The sequence below is a fragment of the Hyaena hyaena genome, unplaced genomic scaffold, assembly GCF_003009895.1.
Source record: "Hyaena hyaena isolate Hyena2069 unplaced genomic scaffold, ASM300989v1 scaffold_1038, whole genome shotgun sequence".
Taxonomy (NCBI): Eukaryota; Metazoa; Chordata; class Mammalia; order Carnivora; family Hyaenidae; genus Hyaena; species Hyaena hyaena.
Window position 1 is genome coordinate 578,207 of NW_024081672.1, and position 23,714 is coordinate 601,920.

A 23,714-nucleotide genomic window follows, 5' to 3' on the forward strand; every position below is an offset into this window, starting at 1 on the left:
TCCCTCTCTCTCTGACCCTCCCCTGCTCATGCTCTCTCTCTCTCTCTCTCTCTCCTAGAAATAAAGAAAAACATTAAAAAAAAAAAAGATGAAATCAGTTTAGAGTTTGCCCTCAAACACGTATAGTCTATCCTGGAAATGAGGTGTGTTATTATAGAACAGCATGATGAGTCCTGCAAGGGAGGTGAGCAGAGTGTGGTATAGGCAGTCAGAGGAGGGACCCCCCCACCCCAAATAGGGGGTGGAGGTGGCCAGGGGCGGCCTACAGAGCCAGGACACCTACCTGAGCTGGGGACAGAGCATAGAGCAGCAGCAGAAGAGCTGGAGTTGGAGGCAGAGATAGGTGAACGGGTAAAGGTTGCTGCAGACAGAGAACAGCATGTGCAAAGGTCCTGAGCTGTGAGCTAGTCTACTTTCTCACTGAAAAAGTCTACTGTTCGGTATTACTGGGGCGATGTTGGACAGTACTACTTCTAAAGGGGTAGAAAAGGCAGAAGAATAACATGGAGACAATAAAGAGTGTCCTTCTCCCTCAGGGGTTTAACTCACCTTTCAACGCTCTCTGTTCTTCACTCTGATGCCTCATTTCCCAAGCCATCTTTGGCTGACAACGTGAATGTTACAGTTGTTCTGTGTCCAAAATCCAACAGCAAGCCATTCTGCAATCCAACTTGCATTTTGCTCTTAAACAAGTGCAATGCCGTGAAATGAAATAGATATAGAAGAAAGCACTTGAAGGTGGTCTTTCAGTCTTGAAATACATCACATATTCTAGACACTCTGAAAAGCTTAGAGGAGTGTAGAGGCTCTCTCCGCTTTCCTCGTTGGCATCTATGGGATCGTGGAGACATGGCTTTACGGTGAGCTGTGAGATCATGACCTGAGCTGAAGTCAGATGCTTAACTGACTGAGCCACCCAGGTGCCCCCCAAGTTCCTCTTACAGAGTGTCCGAGGGTGCGGAGGTGTTCCAGGCTCTGCTCCTTTATTAAGTCTTCACATCTCATTACCGCCCTGTAATAACGTATTTTTCACCAATTTTTTCATATCAGAGATCTAAGGCAGGTGCCTGGGTGGCTCAGTAGGGTAAGTGTCTGACTCTTGGTTTTGGCTCAGGTCATGATCTCACAGATCATGGGTTTGAGCCCTGCATCAGGCTCTGTGCTGACAGCATGGAGCCTGCTTAGGATTCTCTGTCTCCCTCTCTCCCTCTGTCCCTCCCCCACTCTCTTCTATCTCTCTCAAATAAATGAATAAACTTATAAAAAGAAAAACAGGGTGCCTGAGTGGCTCAGTAAGTTGAGCATCTCATTTTGGCTTACATCATGATTTCACAGTTCGTGGGTTTGAGCTCTGACAGCTCAGAGCCTGGAGCCTGTTGTGGATTATGTGTCTCCCTCTCTCTCTCTCCCCGCCCCTCCCCTGCTCACACTCTGTCTCTCAAAAAATAAAATAAAAACGTTAAAAAAAACGAAACTCAGGCAGAGAGAGGACACAGGACTGCTAAGCAGTAGATCAGAACTTGAACTCTGAACCAAAATCCCTACTGCTCCAAAAATTTTTGTCGTTGTAGAAAGACAGGGTCACTGCATTCCTTCCTTATATTACATGTTATTTTTCTCGCATGCTGTGTCTTCTTTTATGGGAGACTCCTTGGGCTTCTCAGATTTTGAAATAATGGGAAGACCATGAACACTGAAACCCTCTAGTGAGCATCAGCCTACCCCCCAAATACCAGCCCTTACATCTCTAGAGGATGCGCCACATCCAATTTGCCACAGAGATCCTGGAGCTGCAGAGAGGCCGGGATGAGCCTAGCCGGGCCCCGCAGCTGTGGTTAGAGCAGCGTGTGTAGCATGGGCTTGGTGAGCTTGTCCACTGGACTGTCTTAGGACAACTCAGCCTTTGGATCTGAGAATTCCAGAACCCAGAGAATGTCAAGAATGGGAGACAGGATGGGTGCCTTGCCCTCACTGCGTCTTATGAGACAAAATGAATTTTATGGGCTGAATAAAATAGCTAATGGGTGTCATCAGTCTAGAGCAAACAATTCCTATGACCTAAATTCTTGACATTGGCCCAAAAAATCACTTTCCTACCAGAATTCAGATTAAATGGATGTGTGCCAGCATCGACATGACCCGATTTAAACCTACAAGGTGATGGAGAGAGAGAATAACCCAGATGTTGTTAGGCAATTATTGAGCACTCACTGCTTACTCAGCTCTAGACTGGGCCCCAGAGAGGATTACACTTGTCTCAGATCTTAAAGGATTTACAATAAATCATCACTGGATAGTGTTACCAAGATGGTGTGTGTGATGTTTGTAGAACAGCACGTCTGGAGAGGATTCTTGACTATGTGCTTATAGTTTGGAATTTATTTTATAGTTTTCCTGAATTGCAACATCAGACACTTCTGTTTCTAATTGGCCCATAACTCGTCGGATACGGAACGTATCTGGCCACTTGGCTGGAGATTTCTTTGCACACACACGCTCATCCAACGCTGCTTTCTCTCAGAGAAGAGACTTGGATGGGGCGCAGAAGCATAAATCTCAAACCCAGACAGTGAGACCATTTAATCACTTGCTTGGAAGTTTATTTTCAGTAATAGGTCCTCCCTGGTTCGTATCATAGATGAAGAAAATGGAGAGAGAAAGAGACAGGGGAGGGAGAGAGGGGAGGAGGGAGGGAGAAAGAAAAAAAGGGAAAAACGTGTAAGAAAAATGAAATCTTGAGGCTCCTTGCATGTCTCTTTGTATCATATTCTGGTTATTGCCAGAGCCGTGGGTGTCCACCAGTATAATCAAGGAAGAAATGATGTAAGAATCGTAAAGGTGAAAACCCAGTCTTGTATTCGGCATTTACAGAAATACTCATTTTACAAAGCTACCGAGCACGACATAGATTGTGCGTAAGACAAGAATATGACAGCTCAAATTTCCCTCCTAACCAGGAAAATAAGGAATGTTTGCTTCACATGATCTCTGTGATTAAACCATTGGCTCAGTCCCCAAACCCAGTTTCATGTTATACTGTGTTGTCTTCATTTTTGAATATTCAGACAGTTGTGTTTTTTGGTGGTTAAAATCTAGACACCGCTGAGAAATTCCTGGAAAACAGAGAGAAATCTGTTACTATTTAGTCTTAAGCCATTTGAAATATTTAAAAAAAATTTTTAAGTTTATTTATTTTGAGGGCGGGGGGAGGGGGGTGAGAATCCCAAGCAGTCTCCGCACTGTCAGCACAGAGCCCGATGCGGGGCTGGAACTCACCAACCATGAGATCACGACTAGAGTCAAAACCTAGAGCCGGATGCTTAACTGACGGAGCCACTCAGGCGCCCTGCCGTTTGAAATTTTCTAATAATCAACAATGCAATTTCTCGAAGATGGATGTGTGTGTGCGTGTGTGCGTGTGCACCACAGGTCTAATGTGCCAGATGTGGTAACTGTACAGCTGGCCACAGCTACAACATAAAGCCGTTCATTCTGGGCTCTTTCTCATGTGTCAGCAGTCCAGAAATACTCATAATATCCGTCACAAACATTTCTATTATGAATTTAGTCAGAACCCTGGCTTGGAGGAGGAGGGCGGACGAATGAAACAGCTCATCCACTGACACTTGGGAACGAGAGCCTAAAGCTAGATTCGTGCCGCAAACACATTACCTGTCTTTGAGAAATGTGTGCGTCACCCGGTCTCTCTCTCCCTCACCTGTCAAATGGGTCAGCAGGTGGAGAGCAGGGTCAGAGCATCTCCCAAGCCCTTTCTCTCCCACACTGCTTCTGTGACAGGGTGCTGCGTGGACTCTGGGTCAAAGGAACAGCCCCTAATCATTCTACTACGTGACTCAGTGACAAGCTGATAGACATCTGATGTCCCAAAATGGATGAGGCAATCCTCACTCCCAAGCTCCTCTGCGAAGAATGTGGGCCCGTCAACTTTGCCTGAGTGTCAACTTCTGCTTCCACGAATATCACACTTGGACTCCATTTATCCACACAGCATGACTACCATTAAATCATGGTGCGCTCCCTGTATTTTATGAATGACCGAAACAATACCTTTCTTAATTGCAGGCCTCCTTTGTAGGAGACGGTCTTAAAAGTCCCTACTTCTCAAGGCCGCTCCTCTCTGTGCTGGGTTCCCTAGGAAATGTCCTGGAGTGCCAGCGCGACCCCGGGCTGGCTTCCTCTGCAGAATGTGCAGAAGGTGTGCGCATCTGCCCCGCCGCTCAGCCCGGGGCGAGCGGGCATCTCAGCAGCCGCTCTGCCGCCCCGGGTGTTTATCTCCCCTCAGGCGCTGACCTGCCTCCCGCTTCTCCGAGCGGAGCAGTGGAATTTGGTGGAAGAGACCCAGACCTCCGGCCACCCAGATTAGAGAGTTTTGTGCTGAGGCCCCTATATGGCCGTGTTAGCCTGAACGCCAGGCCCAAGTCTGTCTTTGTTCCTTGTTTGGGAAGCGAAGGGGAGGGAAGCAGGCCAAGGGGCTATATAACCCTTCGGAGGCGTTCAGCTTCCCTGAACACCACCCAGAGCGGAGAAGCCCAGCCCAGCGCTGTCAGGGTAAGTGGCTCGGACCCAGGGCTGTGACTTCCCGATCCCGGCAGCTCTGACATTACTCAGTGCACTGGGACATCATCTGCAGAGTTGTGCTTGGGCTTGTGCCCTCTGCAATTTCTGAATGAACATTGTAGTAAAAAGATGATTGTAGCTTTTAGCTTCTCGTTATCGCATATCAAGAACAAGGCTAAGATGCAGTTTGGCGTGGGGGGAGGAGGAAAGGAAGACGGAACAGAATCTGTGTGTCACCTGTACAATCTGTTTACGCTACATCAAAAGCCCCGATCTGGCCGTGCTGTTTCAGAGATGCAATCCAGCGATTTCAAAAGTTAGGCGGTTATTTCTACTGAGGCACCAGGAATTCTAGTGCTTGTTTGTGGTTCGGTTTGGTGTGGAGATTTTTCATTGGATGGTATTTTTGGTGCAGCTGAGGTGCCTGGAAATGCATTTGAGAAGTGAGCAGAGTCTAGTTGCCTGTCTTTGATATTGGCTGTTTGTGTATTTGCATCTGGGTTCCTGCGGCTCTAGTTGGTAGTGTCTTCTGCAGGAAAGGTATGTCTCTCGAGTGTGTCCGTGAACTTACACTCCAGGCTGTACATTGCACGCTCCACTGGTCATTCACAGCAGTGTGCAGCAGGAAAAACAGCTGTATCTTTCTCTGTGAATAAAGAGGGAGGCAGCATCTGACAGCTGCTCGCGTCTCAGCCTAAGGGATGTCTGGTTTGCATTTCTCTCTCACCCCCCCCACCCCCCCACCCCCGCCCCTCGAGTGACAAGGCAGTTCCCAGGCTGAACTTCGCTGGAAATCAGGGTTTGGCCGCTTCAGCCTGGACTGGAGTTTCCACACTGAGCAAGCCTTCCATTCTGTGATCCATGACTAAATATGGTTTGCATTTCAAGACGGATGAGCTGGGAAACTGTAGTGTTCTTCCTCCCCTCCCCCCTTCCCCACACTAACTACTCATTTTTGGCACAAGATGCAGGCAAAGCAGTTGGAGCAACCCCCTGACCAGGGTGCAGTTCCAAAAGCAGACGCTCGAATGTGTTTTACCTAATTAGGAAATGCTTTGCTCCAAACCCAGCTGCTCGTTCAGGTTAGATAAGGCTTAGACGCCACTGAACCGGCTTCTTCCTGGGGACACAGAGACTTCTCTAGTGCCACTGCTCATCTGAGAGATTAGAAAATCCCTCCTGGGCATTTTTGTTTTTACCAAATAAAAACACATTTAGTGAATTTTGAGGTTTTTTTCATTTTCTGCATGCTTGCTGCTGCTCTGGGGCAACCTACTTTTTCTGCAGCGTATTCAAGCCCCCAGCCCTCCCGCCAGCGACAGAGTTAGGAAGGGGATGTGCACTCATGGTGATCATCCTGTCACGTTTTCAGAGTGTCCTATTTCCAAATATTTCATCCTGTTTTCAGCTCTTTGGGTTTGCAAAGTCTGCTTAGCGCATCCACAGAGAGCCTGCCGCCGGTGCTGGCCGCCTCCGACACATGCCTCCGACCCTCGCTTCCCGTCCCATCTGGTCTCCTGTACATTTCTCACTTCTTCACTACCTGCTAAAATGGAAGGCAATCACAGGAATGCCTAGTGGTGTCCAGCGTCTAGAAAGGGAAGAGAGGGGTGGGGAAGGAGAGAGCAAGCCTTTGGCGAGTCTTGTTTTCCATTCTTAGGAATGGAATCCACAGGTCAAGGATCTCCATGCTACACCTGGAGGCAGTGTGGAAAGAAAGCAAAAACTAAAAATAAAGAAAAATCAGGATGATGACCGTAGTGATATCATGCTATCAATAATCCTAACTTTAAAACTAACATTTATGGACACGCATAATGCGTATGCCACTACAAATCATTTTAAATGCTTTTAAAAATCTAACTCCCCATTGTAAGAACTCTGGATAGCATGTACTGAAATTATTTCTGCTTCGCAGAGAAGGAAACTGTGATTTAGAGATGTTAAATACCTTAGTAGGTCACACAGCTTCTAGGTGGTGGAGCCTAGACTCAAACCCAGGCAGTCTGACTGAAGGGTCCAAGCCTATAATCATCATACTCTGTCATCTCCGTGGTCCTAACTTTACCAGCCTTGGGATCTTGGACAAGTCACTTCAACTCCTTGAGTCCTGATTTCCTTGTTTGTCAGTTGGAGGGAATAGTCCCTGTCCTGGACTTTGAAATGCATTGCCTCAGCTGAGAGTCACGCTTTTGCAAAGTGTTATGCAGCATTCGGAAAGATACAGCATCAATTTCATGGGAATGATCTGGCAGAACTCCAGAAAAAAGCAAAAGCTTTTTTTCCCCCTTCTCCTATATTCCAGAAATTTTCTTAAAAGAATTGCCTTTTATATCTGGTCTGGGTGTGCAATGAGTTCATCAACTTAGAAGAATCTTCCTCACTTAAAATCCTGGGATCTCAAAGTTGGGCGGAGAACTGGGGTGTCCCTCTCTTTATAGGATAATTCTGCTTGGAAAACTGGGAGGGAATCTGAATTGAAAGTCAAAGGGGTAGCCAAGGAGACTTGATCTCTGATTCAACTCTGCCTTCAATGCCCCGTGTGCCCTTGAGCAAAACACTTCTTCCGGGTTTTCTCTTTAGTAAACTTGAGGGCGTTGCATGGCAATGGTCTCTCTAACAGACCTTCAGTTCTCCAAATCTGTAAGCTGCTGCTTTTGGTCCCACTTCTCAAATTTTGTTATAGGATCGAAGCTTAAGAGTTGGATGTTCAAAATATTGTTTTATTACTAAAAGAATACATGCTCAATGTAGAAGATATTACAAGACCCAGGGTAGATCATTAAAAACACCTACAAAACCCACCACTTCAAAATAATACTCACCAATGTCTTGGTGAATATAACTAACCTGTTTTCAATGCATAAATGTACATTTTTAAATAGGATCACATAATGTTGCTATCTCTAATCTATTATTCCTACATAGAATATACTTTGTCCCTATCTTTTAATTTATCTTTCCCAATAGCAGCAAAATATTAAAGTACATGATATAACTTATTAGACTCTCCCTCACTTGGATTTTTAGGTTAGCTGTGATTTTTATTAATGGAGAATAACTGTGGCCCCTAAAATTTAAAGCACCTTCTTAGAAAGTTTCGATTGGCTCTAATGTTTCTCCAAAGGTAAAATAAAAGTTCTCTGGGCCCAAAAGAGATTTTTCTTAATGTTTATTTATAATTGAGAGAGTGAGAGACAGAATGCAAGAGGGGGAGGGGCAAAAGAGCGGGAGACACAGAATCGAAACAAGCTCCAAGCTCTGAGCTGTCAGCACAGAGCCTGATGTGGAGCTTGAACCCACAAACCATGAGGTCATGACCTGAGCCAGTCAGACCCTTAACCGACTGAGCCACCCAGGCACCCTGAGATTTTTCTTTTAAACACCTTACATTCACCATTTCAACATTTCCAAATTTTCACATGCAGCCTATCCCTCAAAATCTACCTTTTTAAGAACACACTTAAGTATCATAACACATCTAGAAAAATGTGTTTGGGCTGATACAGACAGCAAATTCCAGAGACTTCTCTCACATATGACACGTGACTTGTCTCTGTGAAGATCTGATATTCCCGTCTGTGATCTGCGGTTGTTCATTTATTCACCAGCTTGGCTATTCTGTAAAGTGCTTATGAGCACATGCGATGTGCCGGCCACTGTGCTGGAGGCCCGTTGTATGAACACCCAAGTCTGAGTTTTGGCTTACAGAAAGCTCTCAGTCTAATTAAAGTACCTTGAGATGACCGCTGTGTCAGTGCTGTGTGCTCCATGAGTATAGAGAAGGGCTCTACAGCTGGTCTAGGAGGTGGGTGTGGACAGTTAAGTGCCAAGGCTGCTGGATGATAGTGGGGGACGGCTTCCTCCCTGTTCCCATAGGACCCTGCGAAGCAGCTCCAACCAACATGTGTGAAGAAGAGGACAGCACTGCCCTGGTGTGTGACAACGGCTCTGGGCTCTGTAAGGCTGGCTTTGCCGGGGATGATGCCCCCCGCGCTGTTTTCCCGTCCATTGTGGGACGCCCCCGACATCAGGTGAGCAGTACTGCACCGTGATTATGTAAAGTGATAAATATCGCTACTTCTCCAATAACGTGACAAGACATAAGTGCATCAAGATAACAACTGTACACCTTAAAATCACACAATGTTGCACATCAGATTTATTCAATAAAAAAGTTCAAATTGGAATAGAGAGAAACAGGGTTACAGATGAGGTCCGTCTGTGACTGGGTGTCCATGAGTATCCACAGACTGTCTATTGCTCTCTGCCCAGAAATGATGTTACCTTGCTAAAAATATACCTCTGATGATGGATGTGTAGGAATACGTGTGAATTTCATATACACTGTAGACCGATTATCTGGTGAGTTGTTATCAGATATAAAGTTCACCTGTTTTCATTGTTCCTTTTTATCTCAATATGATCATTATCATCATCAGAAATACAATGAGTTACCTAATAATGTGTACCGTAGCTACTCTTTGGAAATAAACTAAAATAAAAGCCTATTGCACTCACTCTCAAAGATGTTGATATTAGATGAAAGTAAGCATTGTTACCGAAAGTAATTTTACATACTTTACACAATATATGTGGACAGCCACATGCTAATTTTATAGAATGTTATGTATAAACAAAATATTGGGGGCAGCCATGTGGTAAAAACTGAGAATCTCATCTTAAATTCTTCACATCAGAAATGTAGCGGCTCCTTGACCCTATCTGATTGGTATTCATGGCTCTCAGTTTGGCATGTAGTCACAAGAACGAATAATAGCCCCTTCCTCTGAATGATATCTCAGGTCTGTTTCTTTGTTGAACTGTATGCATGGAGATATTTTGCACAAACCACTACTTATGGATCTATATTAGCCATGACTGTTCTGCAGTTCTGAAACAATGACTCCAGGGCAATTTAAAATCCCAGCAATAAGAATTCCCTTTCTTTTGTGACTTTTTTTTAAGCTTCACTTTATTGATCTAAAGAGCACTTGTTGGGATGAGCACTGCGTGTTGTTTGTAAGCGATGAATCACAGGACTCTACCCCCAAAACCAAGAGCACACTGTGTACACTGTACTGCCAATGTTATAATAAATTATATTTAAAAAATAAAAAATAAATAGAAATACTTCCGACTAGTTTAGGCAAATGTCTTACTGTTGATTGGTATGGATTTATCCATTAGAAAGCAAGCACTGAGCAGTCATTTGTAGCCAGAATGCGTTTGCTTCTAATGGTTAGAAGATGTTCACCTACTTGGGTGGGTGACAATTTTAACAGCTTCAAGGATTTATAAGAGGCACAGCGCCACTTCACCCATGTGTAAAATTTCATACATTCATTTGACAAGTAATTGTTGAGTGACACATAAGTTCCCAGCAATTTGTCATAGTGGTGAACAAGACATGCAGGGTTTCTGCCCTCACAGAGCTCGCTAAGCAATATGGCAGACAGGAAAACACAACGTAAAGTTGCTTTACCCACAGGGTCCTCTGCTATTTGGAGACTGATTCAGGCCTGTAGCCAATCAACTGAGGGATGTTGCTTCAGAACATAGTGACCTTAAGACAGAATGTCATGTTCCTGGTACCAGAAGAGGAACTTTCTATCGCAATGATTTAACCCTTAGTGGCTGGATTGTAATCCGCCCTCTAGCACTGGGGAGGCTGACTCGCGCTGTGTTGAATCTCTGTAGGGAGTCATGGTGGGCATGGGACAGAAAGACAGCTACGTAGGGGACGAAGCGCAGAGCAAAAGAGGAATCCTGACCCTGAAGTACCCGATAGAACACGGCATCATCACCAACTGGGACGACATGGAAAAGGTACTGGGAGGTTCTCTGTATGTGGAGGACTCAGGATGCCTCATTTCTGTGGCTCCTGGTTGAAAATATGTTGCTACTATTGAAAAAAATCCAGAAATGTTTCTTTTAAAAAAAACAGACACAAATCCCTTGCTTAAGAGGGTTTATACACTAATTAGAAGGATACTGTTCTGCGGATGGGAACAGTAGTCATTTGCCAGTGGTGGGAATTAAGAGTCTGTTGCACTGGATTACCTTCCCAGGGCCAGCAGCGGGTGAGGGGCGGGGAGAGGAGGGGCAACACCCCCGGGCCCCCCACCTGGAGACAGGAGGCGAAGACTCCAGTGGAGGAGAGCTTGGAGCAGCCCTGCCTTGCCCATGCTTGCTTGAAAGCTTTTCATCAATTCACCCTGAACTTTTTTTTTTTTTTTATAGTTTACTTATTTTTTTTGAGACAGATCAAGACAGAGCATGAGCAGGGGAGGGGCAGAGAGAGGGAGACACAGAATCTGAAACAGGCTCCAGGCTCTGAGGTGTCAGCACAGAGCCTGACGCGGGGCTTGAACCCACAAACCATGAGATCATGACCTGAGCCGAAGTCAGACGCTTAACTGACTGAGCCACCCAGGCGCCCCACCTTGAATGTTTTTTAAAGCGTTTTAGTTGTCACGGTAGAAGGGAGAGCCATGACACTGCAGATCTGGGACATTCCTGCCGGTCCCTTAGCACACTGAAGCGCAAGCAACTGACAGACATTTTTAAATAAGTATTTGAGAAGGTCTCTCTCTGTGGTCTGTTAAGCAAATGCTTTATCTCCCACATTCATATAAAAGAGCTTGTGAGAAGAGTTAAATCCTAGGATTTTGATATTTGGCATTAGGCATCATGGAAACCCAAGTGATTGGAGAAAAGGCAGAAAGACTAACAGGAAAATGATACTAATTTTTTTAATAGAGCAAAATGTATTAGAACCACAATATCCGGATTTTATTTGTCAGCTCCCTACACACATGCGCGCACACACCACTCACACATGCTCACGCACATACACACACGGACATGCATTCGCACACACACACACACAGAGACACACATAGAGGCACGCACACACCTTCACACACACATATACACTCACACATCCAGGCACAAACACACATCCACACACACACATAACAATTACATTTCTTTAGGTTTGCTTAGTCTGAGATGCTGGGTTTGGTTAGGGCTGCAGTTTGCACTGAGAGACGCCGTCAGCAGCGGCAGGAAATATTCCTAAGAGCTTCTCTACGGACCTGGCAGCATCTCAGACTGTACACCCCTAGAGAATTGGGATGAGTAGAGCCCTTCATCATTTCTAAAACTGGAATTTAAAGCATCTTCGGGGGAGAGGGAGAGAGAGAGAGGTGGGAGGGGCAGAGAGGTTTGTCGTGGAGAGGGGGGGATCCATTGTTTTGTCAGTCCCGTTCCACGGTAACCACAGCATATGGGATTTTTTGAGCTCTCTGCTGCTTTTACTCCCTCAGAGGGGTATAACCTCTAAGCGCCCTATTTCCTTTCTAGAAATCACAAATTTAGAACCAGAGAAACTGGAACAAGATCCAGGGTCTTGGAAATCAATCTAGTTTTTGTCAATTTATCAATTTTCCCAAGCTGTTTCTGTTTTGCTTTGTTTTGTTTCTGGGTGAATGTAATATTCCTGGTGCTAGGGGAGAGTTTTCTGGCCCTTAAAAATTATTCTTTTCACCCCCTTTGCAACGGTTTGTTCTCGTTGGCATCTGATGATGAAAGAGGGTGCTCGGCCATAAAGCAAACACACTCATGCCCCAAGTACATCATACAAGCGCACCACAAATAGGCACAGGCTTTTTGGGAAACACCTGAAGGTCAAATATCTGGCCACGAACGAGAGGTCCAGAACGTGCCAACGAAAGCAGGCTTCAGCTAGCCCTGGAGAGCAAGGAGGGGTGGAGGGGGTGGAAGAGGCCTCTTAGCACACATTGCAGAGGGAGATTTCCTGAAAAGTATCAAAAATGGCAACTACATTTTTTCAGGTCAGCTTCATTTGCCCATTCATGCATTCACTCGTTTGTCCTTTTACTTGCTGAACTAAACCATTTCCCGTGAATATTCACTAAAGTGGAAGTAGGAGGAAAAACATGGTTTGTGCCTGGCTGGCTCAGTCAGTAGGGCATGAGATGCCTGATCTCTGGGTTGTGAGTTCGAACTCCACGCTGAGCACAGAGATTACTTTTAAAAGAAAGATATAGCTGAATACGAAGATATTTATTCCGGGTCAGGCACTGGACTACACAGTAACTGTAGGGTTCTTGCAAAGGCATACTAGGTATTTTGGTATTGCGCATGGTGAGTGAGCTGGGATGGGTTAAAATTTGCCTTGACTCACATAACCAAGAAATGGCTAAGCTGGGATATGAACCAGATCTGACTCCAGATTCTGTGTCATTAGCCACTGCACCGTCCTGGCCCACAGACCTGGGTTTGGGTGTTTGCTTAGCCACTTATGAGATGTGAATCCTTGGGTAAGTTATGCACAGTCTCTGAGCTGCGGTGCCTGCGTCAGGAAAAACGTGGACATTTGATGAGTGCTTGGAATGCTCTGTCGGTCCTCATTTTATTTAAGTCACTCTTGTTCCTTTCTGGGGTCGCAGCCCTTGGCTGCATCACATCACTGTGTCTCTCCTCCGTCCCCCCCTAGATCTGGCACCACTCATTCTATAATGAGCTTCGTGTTGCCCCTGAGGAGCATCCAACTCTGCTCACTGAGGCGCCCTTGAACCCCAAGGCCAACCGGGAGAAGATGACCCAGGTAAGCGGCCACTCCAGGATCCAGCACTTTGGGTTTGGGGAAGAGTCCAGTGGGAAAGGGGCGGGGCAGGAGAGCAGAGAGATGGCGTGCCCAGCAGCTCCCTTATGGACCAGACCTGCCACTTTCCAGGAACTCCGGGAATACCAAGGACAGAAATATCGTGATGGGACTCACGTCCTTACTGCAGAAACTTCCTCTTAACTCCAAAGCAATAGGAAATTAAAATATTTAATTGTAAAGAGTGACATGTTAGGTCAAAAACTTCTAAGGATAAATCATTTCAAAGTATGGGGGGGAATTTGGTTCTTGAGTCAGAACAAGGTTTGCAAACTGATCTGTCACTCATCAGCTACGTGAGTTTAATGAATCCACCCAATTTCTATGATTTTTAGTCTCCTTGCCTTTACATTGGGAATAATATTAGTGCTATTATTTTTCAGAGTTGATGTGAAGATTAAGGAGGCAAAATGTTGAATGTGTTTCATGGTGCCTCATATACTAAACATTCAACAAAGAATAGGTTTTTTTAAAATGTCTTTAAATTTTATTTTTGAGAGAGAAAGAAGCAGAGCATGAGCAGGGGAGGAGTAAAGAGAGAGGGAGACACAGAATCCAAAGCAGGCTCCAGGCTCTGAGATGTCAGCACAGAGCCCGACACCAGGCTTGAACTTGTGAACCACGAGATCATGACCTGAGCCTAAGTCAACCACTTAGCCAACTGAGACACCCAGGTGCCCCAGCAAAGAACAGCTTTTATTGGCATTCTTGTGACTTGCCTGAAACTCAAAGACCTTATGGCAGGAGACCATCCATTCCACCAGCTGGATCAGGTTTTCAGTTTGGATGAGCTATCAAATAAAAAAATCTGATGTCACTTTAATGCTTGCTATAGTTAAACTCTGGATTAAGCATTTTACATGCATTGTCTCTTTAAATCTTAGCAATGTGAAGCAGGCCGTATTATATAAATGAAAAATTGTATACATGATTATATAATTACATATCTGATCATATAAATGAACAATTCAAGGATCCAATACATTGGACTGTCCCAAGGTCACACAGCTAGATGTGCCAGAGCCTGGCATTGACCTAGGATCTTTTGACCTTGGAGAACAATACATATAAATACTGTAGGGCCGCTTCCTCAGAAGAGTGCTTGGTGATTACCCCAATACCTGCGTGGTCATTCTCTCCATGGGGACATCTGTGTGCCTGGGAGTCACTCCGTGAGGCAAGCGATGTCATTTTTGACGGGTGTGATCGTTCCCATGAATAGTGTGCAGGCAGAAAACTAGTCGGGAAGCATGGCCCTCCGGCAAACCACGTCAGACATTCTGGTGGATGGCCTGGGGGGCGCTTCGCCGATGGACAGATGGAGGCCCACGGTCATGTTTGTGGGCACACACTTCTCACGAGTGACCTGGAGGGGCTCTGGTTCTGATCTCGTCCCCAGACCACATGAGTCGAGGCCCTGGCATTCATACATTGCCCTCTGCCACCAGGAGGCAGATCTCGTCTTCCAGGAATCAAAGAACCTTCCACAGCAGCCAAAGTGGCCTCAGAGCCTAGGGCTGGCATTGACTCAACAAGTACACACAAATCCCAGAACTGGACCGATCCAAACCCATCTCAGCTTCTGGTTTAAAAAGCTTCGTCCTCTGTAGACCAGAGACGTCAAAACCGAAATCTTGTCTTTCCTTGGTCTTTCGGCTTTGACATCATGCATGCGTCCTAGACTGCTCACGCTGGAGCTCACACTGGAGCTCCCCTAGGCCAGGCTCTTGCATCTGCCACTGAGAGGCCAGGAATGAAGGCCAAAAAGTCAGCTTGTTAGTCTGGTGAGGCCTCCTAGGTCACACGGGAGCCAGGGCCACGGCCAGAGCCCGCAGAGCCCCCACCATCACGTGTGCCCCCCACCTAGTTGCCTCCACCCAGAACCAGGCGGGCCCGCCTGTATTCCAAGCCCACCCACATGGGGTGTTCTCCTGAACATTCTCCCCGACACTGGTGACACCACTAACTTAAGCTCTTTTGGTTGCTTTGCAGATTATGTTTGAGACTTTCAACGTCCCAGCCATGTATGTGGCTATCCAGGCCGTGCTGTCCCTCTACGCCTCTGGACGTACGACTGGTAGGTGGACACGGGATTGGGATCCCCGACTGAGTGTGCCAGCACTTGAGGGCTTTGATGGTTATCAACATAGGGTATGGATGGATGGCGGGGAAGTTAGACCTGACAGGGCTAATCCCAGCCCTGAAAGGTCTTCCTCCTGAACCTTTAAAAATAAGCCTCTGAGGGGCGCCCGGGGGCTCAGTCAGTTGAGCGGCTACCTCTTGATTTCGGCTCAGGTCATGATCTCACGGTTCATGGGTTCGAGCTCCACGCCAGGCTCTGTGCTGACAGCTCAGAGCCTGGAGCCTGCTTCCCATTCTGTGTCTCCCTCTCTCTCTGCCCCTCCCCTGCTTGTGCTCTATCTCTGTCTGTCTCTCAAAACTGAACAAACAAACAAACAAACAAATAAATAAATAAACTTAAATAATGAAAACAAGCCCTTGAGCTTGTACTTCCAGCAGGACTTTCTCTCTCTTCCTGCTCTTTCTTTATTCCCCAGGCCTGTCCTGACTCTCCTCTCCTATTACATGCTTTCTGTCTTCTTCAAATCAGACACTCAGAAACTCCCCTCCTCCTGGGCCAGCCAGGGACCACGCACCAGGGGCCGTGGTGACATTTGTCATGCGTATTTGTCCCCCAGGCATTGTGCTGGACTCCGGAGACGGGGTCACTCACAACGTGCCCATCTATGAGGGCTACGCCCTGCCCCACGCCATCATGCGTCTGGACCTGGCTGGCCGCGACCTCACTGACTACCTCATGAAGATCCTGACTGAGCGCGGCTACTCCTTTGTGACCACTGGTGAGTGAGGCCCGTGGGAGTGAGGAGCCGGGGGTGTAGGGGCCGCTTCTTCTTCACAGGAACCTCCAGGACCCTGGCCACCATCCAGGGACATGATGGGAGGGGGCCGTGCAGATGGTGAGGCCGGCATCTGACACCCAGGGCAAAGCATGCGCTTCTTTCTTGAGAAGAATGATGAGAACCTCTAGCTTAACTTGTCAGGGGTGTGTTACTTGGGCATTTCTTAACCTCCTATGTTCACAAATAGAAAGTTGGGAGCACAGAGACAGAAGACAATATGGCGCACTGGTTGGTAGTCTTGGTGACCATCTAGGTAGGGTGTGGGTCCCAGTTCTGCCACGCACTAGCAGGGTGACCCAACTCACCAATCCATGGTCTCCTCATCTGTGAGTGGGGCATCAGCCCTCACACGACTGTGATATGAAGTGACACCAACACTGAGTAATTCAATATTTGTAAGTCAGTAATTCAGTAGTTGTTAGCTAGTATGAAGACCGACCCAGCAGGAAGCTATCCACGTGTCTTTGGCCTCTGTGCTGGTGCCCCCTGGTCTGCACCCACAAGAGGCAGAGTCAGATGGTGCTAGACATGTTGGGGCATCCTTGGGGCACATGGTCCTAACGGCCTTCCCTCCGCTCTCCATCTGGTGCTGTCCTAAAGTTTCAGTTTTGGAACATGCCTGAGGTTTATTACAGACTCCGAGCTTGAGCCCTGTGGATGTTCGAGCTTCCTTCTCAGGTAGAGAGTTGAATTTCTACATTCCTCTTCTGCTCCCCACAAGAACCCCAGAATATCTCCAAAAGCTTCCGGGGGACTGGATGGAGCCCATAGCTTAGAAGTTCCGAGTGCAGGAGTCTGGAAGGGATTGCCTGCCTGCTTCTTCCACACCCCCTTCAATATGCACCACTGAGCCTTCTGGTCCAGGACTGGCTCTGAGCCAGGGCCTGCTTCCTTCTAGAAGGTAATGAATATGCCAGTAGTGTCAACTAGAAGCACCGTGGATCCCTGGGGCTTTTTGAAAACTGTGGGGGTCCCAAAGCGTAAGATTTCAGTGTAAGACTTCCTGGTCAACTGAAAATCCAATAAGCAAACTATTATAAAACAATTACAGTGGAGAGTGAATCGTTGATCCTGAAAAAAAGAAAACGTAAGGTACGGAAAGGCTCTGTGCCTTTCTCTGGCCAACTCCTTGTACCCCTGCCCTGCATTTCCCAGACAATATTTTCTACGAACCTACCACTCTTCTAGGGACAGAAGTGGTTCCCCTGTGGACTCTCTATAGTTTAATTACCATCACGGATTTGGGAAGGCAGAATATTGAACTTACACACGTGTTTGAAGGAACCCACATTGTGGGAGAGACTGACATAAGGCGGGTGGACTGTTACCACCTGGGCAAACCCTCGTATCTGTGTCTTGACAGCCGAGCGTGAGATTGTCCGGGACATTAAGGAGAAGCTGTGCTATGTGGCTCTGGACTTCGAAAATGAGATGGCCACCGCCGCGTCCTCTTCCTCCCTGGAGAAGAGCTACGAGCTGCCCGATGGACAGGTCATCACCATCGGGAATGAGCGCTTCCGCTGCCCAGAGACACTGTTCCAGCCGTCCTTCATTGGTAAGTCCCAGGGTCCCGGAAAGGGGAGAGCACCCTAACCCCCTGCGTCCTGCCAGCCCCTGGCCATCAGCACCCTTCTGCATGTGGGGACACGTGTGGTGGTGTGTGACAGGGGCCCCAGGATGAAAAGTCAGACACTTAACTGACTGAGCCATGCAGGTACCCCAGGAGTTTTCTTTCTAAGCAAATACCATCTACGCTGTAGTCAAGCCCCAAACATCCTTGGTGAATGGAGTATGGTGAACAAATCAGATCTTGCCTGTGCTCAGGACACAGTGGAGCCAAGGATGGATGGGAAGCATACGCTGAGTGCTGAGACTGTGGGAGGAGTAGGGGGTGGGGGAGAGAAAAATGGAAGAGCCTGTTCCTACATTAGCATTGACCTTGGACAAAGGTTAGCGTAGTTGTTTATAGAGGGTGGGCGCTGGGAGCCCGTGCTCAGTGTCAGTTTTATTGTCATGAGCTTAGGAAGGAAGGCCACTTAACACCCCCAAGCCTCCGTGTCCTCATGTATAAAATGAGGATTGTGGGGCACCTGGGTGGCTCAGTCAATTAAACATAGGACTCTTGATTTTGGCTCAGGTCATGGTCTCACGGTTGATTCTTGGGTTCAAGCCCCGCGTCTCTGCTGACAGCTTGAAGCCTGCTTTAGATGCTCTGTCCCCTCTCTCTGCCCCCCCCCCACAAATAAATAAACATAAAAAAGAACTGAAAAGAAAAGAGCCTTTTCCAAATCAGATGAAGCACCTCCCCAGGGAGTCAGCCCCCTTTAGTGTTGAGGGGTGTGAGCAAGGGAGCAGGGAAAGGGAGACATGGGGTGGGGGTGGGGTGGGGTGGAGGGGTGGAGGGGGAGTGGGGGGTGGAGGGGTGGTCCTGAGCTGTGGCTGGCATGTGGCTGTGCACAAGACCTTCCATGGGGAGCCTGAAGGCTCCGCCCTTACTAGAACTCCACCTAGAAGTGAGTCTGTTAAAGCTCAGCAATGTGATGTCGTCACCCTCCGCCCCTGGCGGTGCCCCATCAGGGCTTCCTCACTAGATTTGAGCATTACAAGGACCTTTTGGTCTCTCAGATGGGTGGTTCTTACACTGTGGCTCCTGTCAAACTTCAGTCCACTGTAAGACCCTCCAGCAGCTCACTTGGGTCTTCCGTGTCTGACCTGGGTGACGCCCACCGCCCGAGGGTCATGGCTTGTGTCTCCTTTGCAGGTATGGAGTCTGCCGGCATCCATGAAACCACCTACAACAGCATCATGAAGTGTGACATTGACATCAGGAAGGACCTATATGCCAACAACGTCCTCTCCGGGGGTACTACCATGTACCCGGGCATTGCCGACCGCATGCAGAAGGAGATCACGGCCCTGGCGCCCAGCACCATGAAGATCAAGGTATGGTTCTGGGTCAGATGCCATGGCTCTGCTTCCAGAGGCACCAACCCCATCATCAGGCGTGATGGGCTCTTCAGAGGTCATGTGTTACTCCCGTGTGCTCACGGGCTCCAGGACTAGGCAATGGGTCAAGGTCCACACATTCCACTCTTTATTATTATTAATAATGTTTATTCATTTTACTTTGAGAGACACAGAGAGAGTGTGTGAGCAGGGGAGGGGCAGAGAGAAAGAGAGGGAGACAGAAAATCCCAAGCAGGCTTTGTGCTGTCAGTGCAGAGCCTGACGTGGGGCTCGATCTCACAAACTATGAGATTGTCACCTGAGCAGAAATCAAGGGTCAGACACTTAACTAACTGAGCTACCCAGGCGCCCCCAAAAAGTTCCACTCTTCATAGGATATAAGTCAGTCCAGTTCATAGGAGAAGCTAAATTATTCTCTACAAAATTTAATCTATAATTACCTTGTCTATGAGCTACTTTCAGGAGTAAAGGTCAACAGAGCTTTGGTGTATGCGTATCCCTCTATTTTTTTAATTGAGACATAATTCACATATAACATTATATTAGTTTCAGCTGTGCAGCCTCATTCAATATTTATATATATTGTGAAGCAATCACCGTAGTAAGTCTAGATGATTTCTGTTATAGCTCTTAAAAATATACGTTGTGTCATTTTCCCCACCATAAAAATAGTGCATCTCACATAGAGAAATTAAAAAAAAAAAAAAATCAGAGGAGCCGCACATATTTCTGAAGAGGTTTAAAAGCTGTGGATTCAATAGCATATACTCTTTTTCCGCTACCGACAGTGATCACCTCTCAGTGGCCAGGAATTAGCGTTGTATCTTCATCTCTCTGTCAGGTGCGCCTTTTGATCTAGGCGCTCAGAGCGCAGAATCACTCCAGGATGACCCAGCCCGGTCCCGGAGCCACCACAGACCCCTCTCTTGTGTTCTGAGTCCCAGTGAAGCGAACTCAGAGATAAAACAGAGACCGTTCTTTGGAGGCAAACTTACATGTGCCCGGTGCCTTCTCAAAAGCTGTTATCACTCTCTGAAATCAGAAGGCCTTGCGGGGACTCTCTGACCCCCGTCACAGGGAACGGGAGAAAGGGCACTCCGCGTGCAGATCACACACACAGGAAGTATTCAGACACCTTCTCTGTGATTTGCACTCCCTTCTCTTTCTTGGGAAAAGGGTTTGCAGATCACAAAAAGAGTACTAGACCAGAGCTCTCTGCCTGCATCCCAGGCTCTGAAAGACTGCATGGTGACAAGAGAGACTGGTTCCTGAGGTTGGTCTTTCTTGGATGCTCCTCTGATCGGCTATCTCCCTCTTCCTCTCCCACACTGGACGGAGAGACATGAAACCAGCTCTGGGTTCACCAACAAAGCCAGCCTGGGTGGGGGTGTAGCGCGGACAGCAGCTGCAGATGGGGCTGGCTGGTTCCTGCTCCTCCAAACTGAACTTCTGGAATAAAATAAATATGGAACTTCGGGCTCCAGCACGGTGAGAGAAAACCATTAAAACCCTGGGGCAGTAAGGTTATGACATTAGGTGAAACTGAAACCGAGAGAGGGCTATAGGCATTATGCACTGTCTTTTAACACTTTTCTGTAAATCTACAATTACCCCCAGATGGAAAAGTTACTTCTAAAATAAAACGAGGGGCACCTAGGTGGCTCAGTCGGTTAAGTGTCCGACTTCGGCGCAGGTCATGATTCGAGGGTTCGAGCTCTGCGTCTGGCTCTGTGCTGACAGCCAGCCCAGAGCCTGGAGCCTGTTTCGGATTCTGTGTCTCCCTCTCTCTCTGATTCTCTTTCTCACACTGTCTTTCTCTCTCTCAGAAATAAATAAAATAAAATAAAATAAGACGAGATGAAACAAACAAACGAAAAACCACCTGGCAGAGATCCAGGTTTGAATATTGGGTCAGACAGGTGGGCAGCCAGTGGGACTTACACCTGCTGCTTATACCTCTCTCAGGAGCACCCGCTGGCTCAGCCAGGAGAGCATGTGACCCTTGATCTTGGGGTTGTGAGTTTGAGCTCCACATCGGGCATGGAGTCGGTTTTAAAAAAGAAATTCTCAACTTCTGTTTCCCCACGTGGAATATAACACTGATTCAATATTCTTTATTTAAAGTGGTTATGAGAATAATACATGTAAAATGTTGAGCAGAATACTAGGCACATGAGAAGTACTCAGTAAATATCAGCTACTTGTATTTAAAGACAAATGTTCAAAGAGAGTTTGGGGGAATAAACAGAAATTAAACCTTTCCACCTTGGTTTCAGAAATACCTTGTCTTTTTGTCCAAGTGCCCACATTTGTTTCTACCCAAGTGTCCCAGTTTGGAGTGGATTCAGGAATTACTCAACTGCAGCTGCCTGTTTTGGGTTACTGCGGGTGGTGGGGGCCCCTGTCCTGATTCACTGCTCTCTGTGCCCAAACTGTTCATTTAAGTCACGTTAGCATGGGCTGCATGTCAGGCCAGTGCGGCGGAGATAGGCAGCCAGTAACCGGGAGCTACCCCAGGGAAATGGTCACCCGTCAGGGGGACCCTGGGCCCCCTGTCTGAAACAGTGCATCTCAGTAGACATACTCAGGCGGAAGATGACTTGTCTAGTAAGCTCTGGTACAATCAAAGCTTCTCATTGAGGATGCTGGGGTCATGCTGAGTTCTGAGACAGAGCTTCGGAGTGGAGGCCATGCAGGATTTGGGGCCCACATTTCGTTCCTCAGTTAGTAGACTGACCCCCTTAGAGTGGTTACCGGTGCTTTGGACTAGATGGTGTGAAAGGAACCAGAGGAACCAATGCGCTCATTGGAAAGTCTCTAAATTCACAGCCTAGTCATATCCCTTGGGTTGGGGTTAGGGTGGGGTCAGGGGTAGGCATCTGACAGCCAAGACTGTCCCCCTGTCCATGGAACTTGAGCTAGTGGGGACCATGGTGGCATGCCCGGCCCTGCCTTGATTGGCTAACAGCCCTTCTTTCTCCTCCTGGCCAACAGATCATTGCCCCTCCAGAGCGCAAATACTCTGTCTGGATCGGGGGCTCCATCCTGGCCTCTCTGTCCACCTTCCAGCAGATGTGGATCAGCAAACAGGAATACGACGAGGCCGGGCCATCCATTGTCCACCGCAAATGCTTCTAAAACACTTCCTTGCTCTCTTGTCTGTCTCTGGCACACAACTGTGAATGTTTTGTGGAACAACGCCTTCGATTCTTTTCCAAATCATTCCTAGCCAACGCTCTGACTTGTTACCTACGTGTTTTGTAATAAATCTGAAACATGTTACTGGTAACCTGAAGCCTTGGCCTCTGATGTACGGACGCCTGATACTCACCGGTTTCTGTAGGGGGAACCTCACCCGTTACATAGTGGCTCCCTCTAGTGGCGCATCCCGGGACATGACAGGGCTGTGTATGTGGATGCTTCCCAGGAAAATGTACAATCATACTAACCTGGGAAGTTCAACTAATGCTGTAAGTGGAAAGAATCTGAAAAGACACAGGTAAATGGAAACATGGATGAAAACGTTTCAATAGGATAACCCACAGTGACTTCACAACTTGCCGGGCCATTATATCACTTTGCTGTCTTATAACTTCAGTACTGGCAGACTTCTGTGTGAAAACAGAACAGTAACTCTGTGTGTTACACATGCACAGATGTATAATTATAATATACAGCAAATATATATGAAGCTTAATAAATATACAGACTTTCCTTGATTTGCGACGAGGTTACAGCCCAACAAATTCAACCCGAGTTTAAAATACAGTAAGTTGAAATGCATTTCACGTACTTAAACCTTCCAAACATGGGAAATTAGCCCAGGTGATCTTAAATGTGCTCAGAACACTTCCAGTAACCTCAAGTTGGGCAGAATCATCTAACACCAAGCCTAGTTTATATATATATATGTATATATAAGTGTCAGGTATCTCACATAATTTATGAAACACTGTAAAGTGAAAGACGGGATATGGGTACAGAGTGGCGGAACGGGGTCTGTTGTTGACCCTGGGAGCTATATTCTCTGCTCCCACCCAGCCTCGGGAGAGGGGATCTACATATAACACTAGCCCTGGGGAAAGATCTAAATTCAAATTCAAAGTGCAGTTTCAACTGAATGCCTTTTGCTTTCACACCATCCTAGAGTCAAAACATCTTTTTTCTTTATTTTTTTTTTAACATTTAATTTTTAATTAATTAATTTTTTTTTTTTTACAAATAGTTTATTGTCAAATTAGTTTCCACATAACACACAGTGCTCATCCCCACAAGTGACCTCCTCCATGCCCATCCCTCCTCCCCCCCACATCCATCAGTCCTCAGTTATTGTCAGCATTCAAGAGTCTCTCATGGTTTGCCTCTCTCCCTTTCCCCCACCATTTCCGCCCTTCTTCTCCCCCTTGGTCCTCTGTTAAGTTCCTCCTAATCCTCCTATACGTGCACACATATGATATTTGTCCTTCTCTGCCTAACTTATTTCGTAGCTGTCATCATCAAGACAAGTATGGTATTGGCACAAAAATAGAGTCAAAACATCTTAAGTCGAACCATTG

General features: G+C 47.0%; 1 protein-coding gene across 1 annotated transcript; it reads left to right on the forward strand.

The window, feature by feature from the left end:
- The first annotated feature begins 4,463 nt into the window (after positions 1 to 4,463).
- ACTA2 (actin alpha 2, smooth muscle) lies at positions 4,464 to 22,453 on the forward strand. The gene is made up of 9 exons (XM_039222029.1): positions 4,464 to 4,569; positions 8,458 to 8,612; positions 10,279 to 10,407; positions 13,103 to 13,213; positions 15,263 to 15,347; positions 15,970 to 16,131; positions 17,555 to 17,746; positions 18,953 to 19,134; positions 22,153 to 22,453. The coding sequence occupies exons 2-9, from the start codon at positions 8,484 to 8,486 to the stop codon at positions 22,294 to 22,296; spliced, it is 1,134 nt and encodes a 377-aa protein (XP_039077960.1). The 5' UTR covers positions 4,464 to 4,569; positions 8,458 to 8,483; the 3' UTR covers positions 22,297 to 22,453.
- Positions 22,454 to 23,714: the final 1,261 nt, after the last annotated feature.

What these genes read in the sequence shown, in the direction of transcription:
- ACTA2 (XM_039222029.1), top strand. Translation starts at nt 8,484, where the DNA reads ATGTGTGAAGAAGAGGACAGCACTGCCCTGGTGTGTGACAACGGCTCT. An exon ending in ACTGGGACGACATGGAAAAG is followed by an intron (nt 10,408 to 13,102) that starts GTACTGGGAGGT and finishes GTCCCCCCCTAG; the next exon opens with ATCTGGCACCACTCATTCTA. An exon ending in GTTCCAGCCGTCCTTCATTG is followed by an intron (nt 17,747 to 18,952) that starts GTAAGTCCCAGG and finishes TCTCCTTTGCAG; the next exon opens with GTATGGAGTCTGCCGGCATC.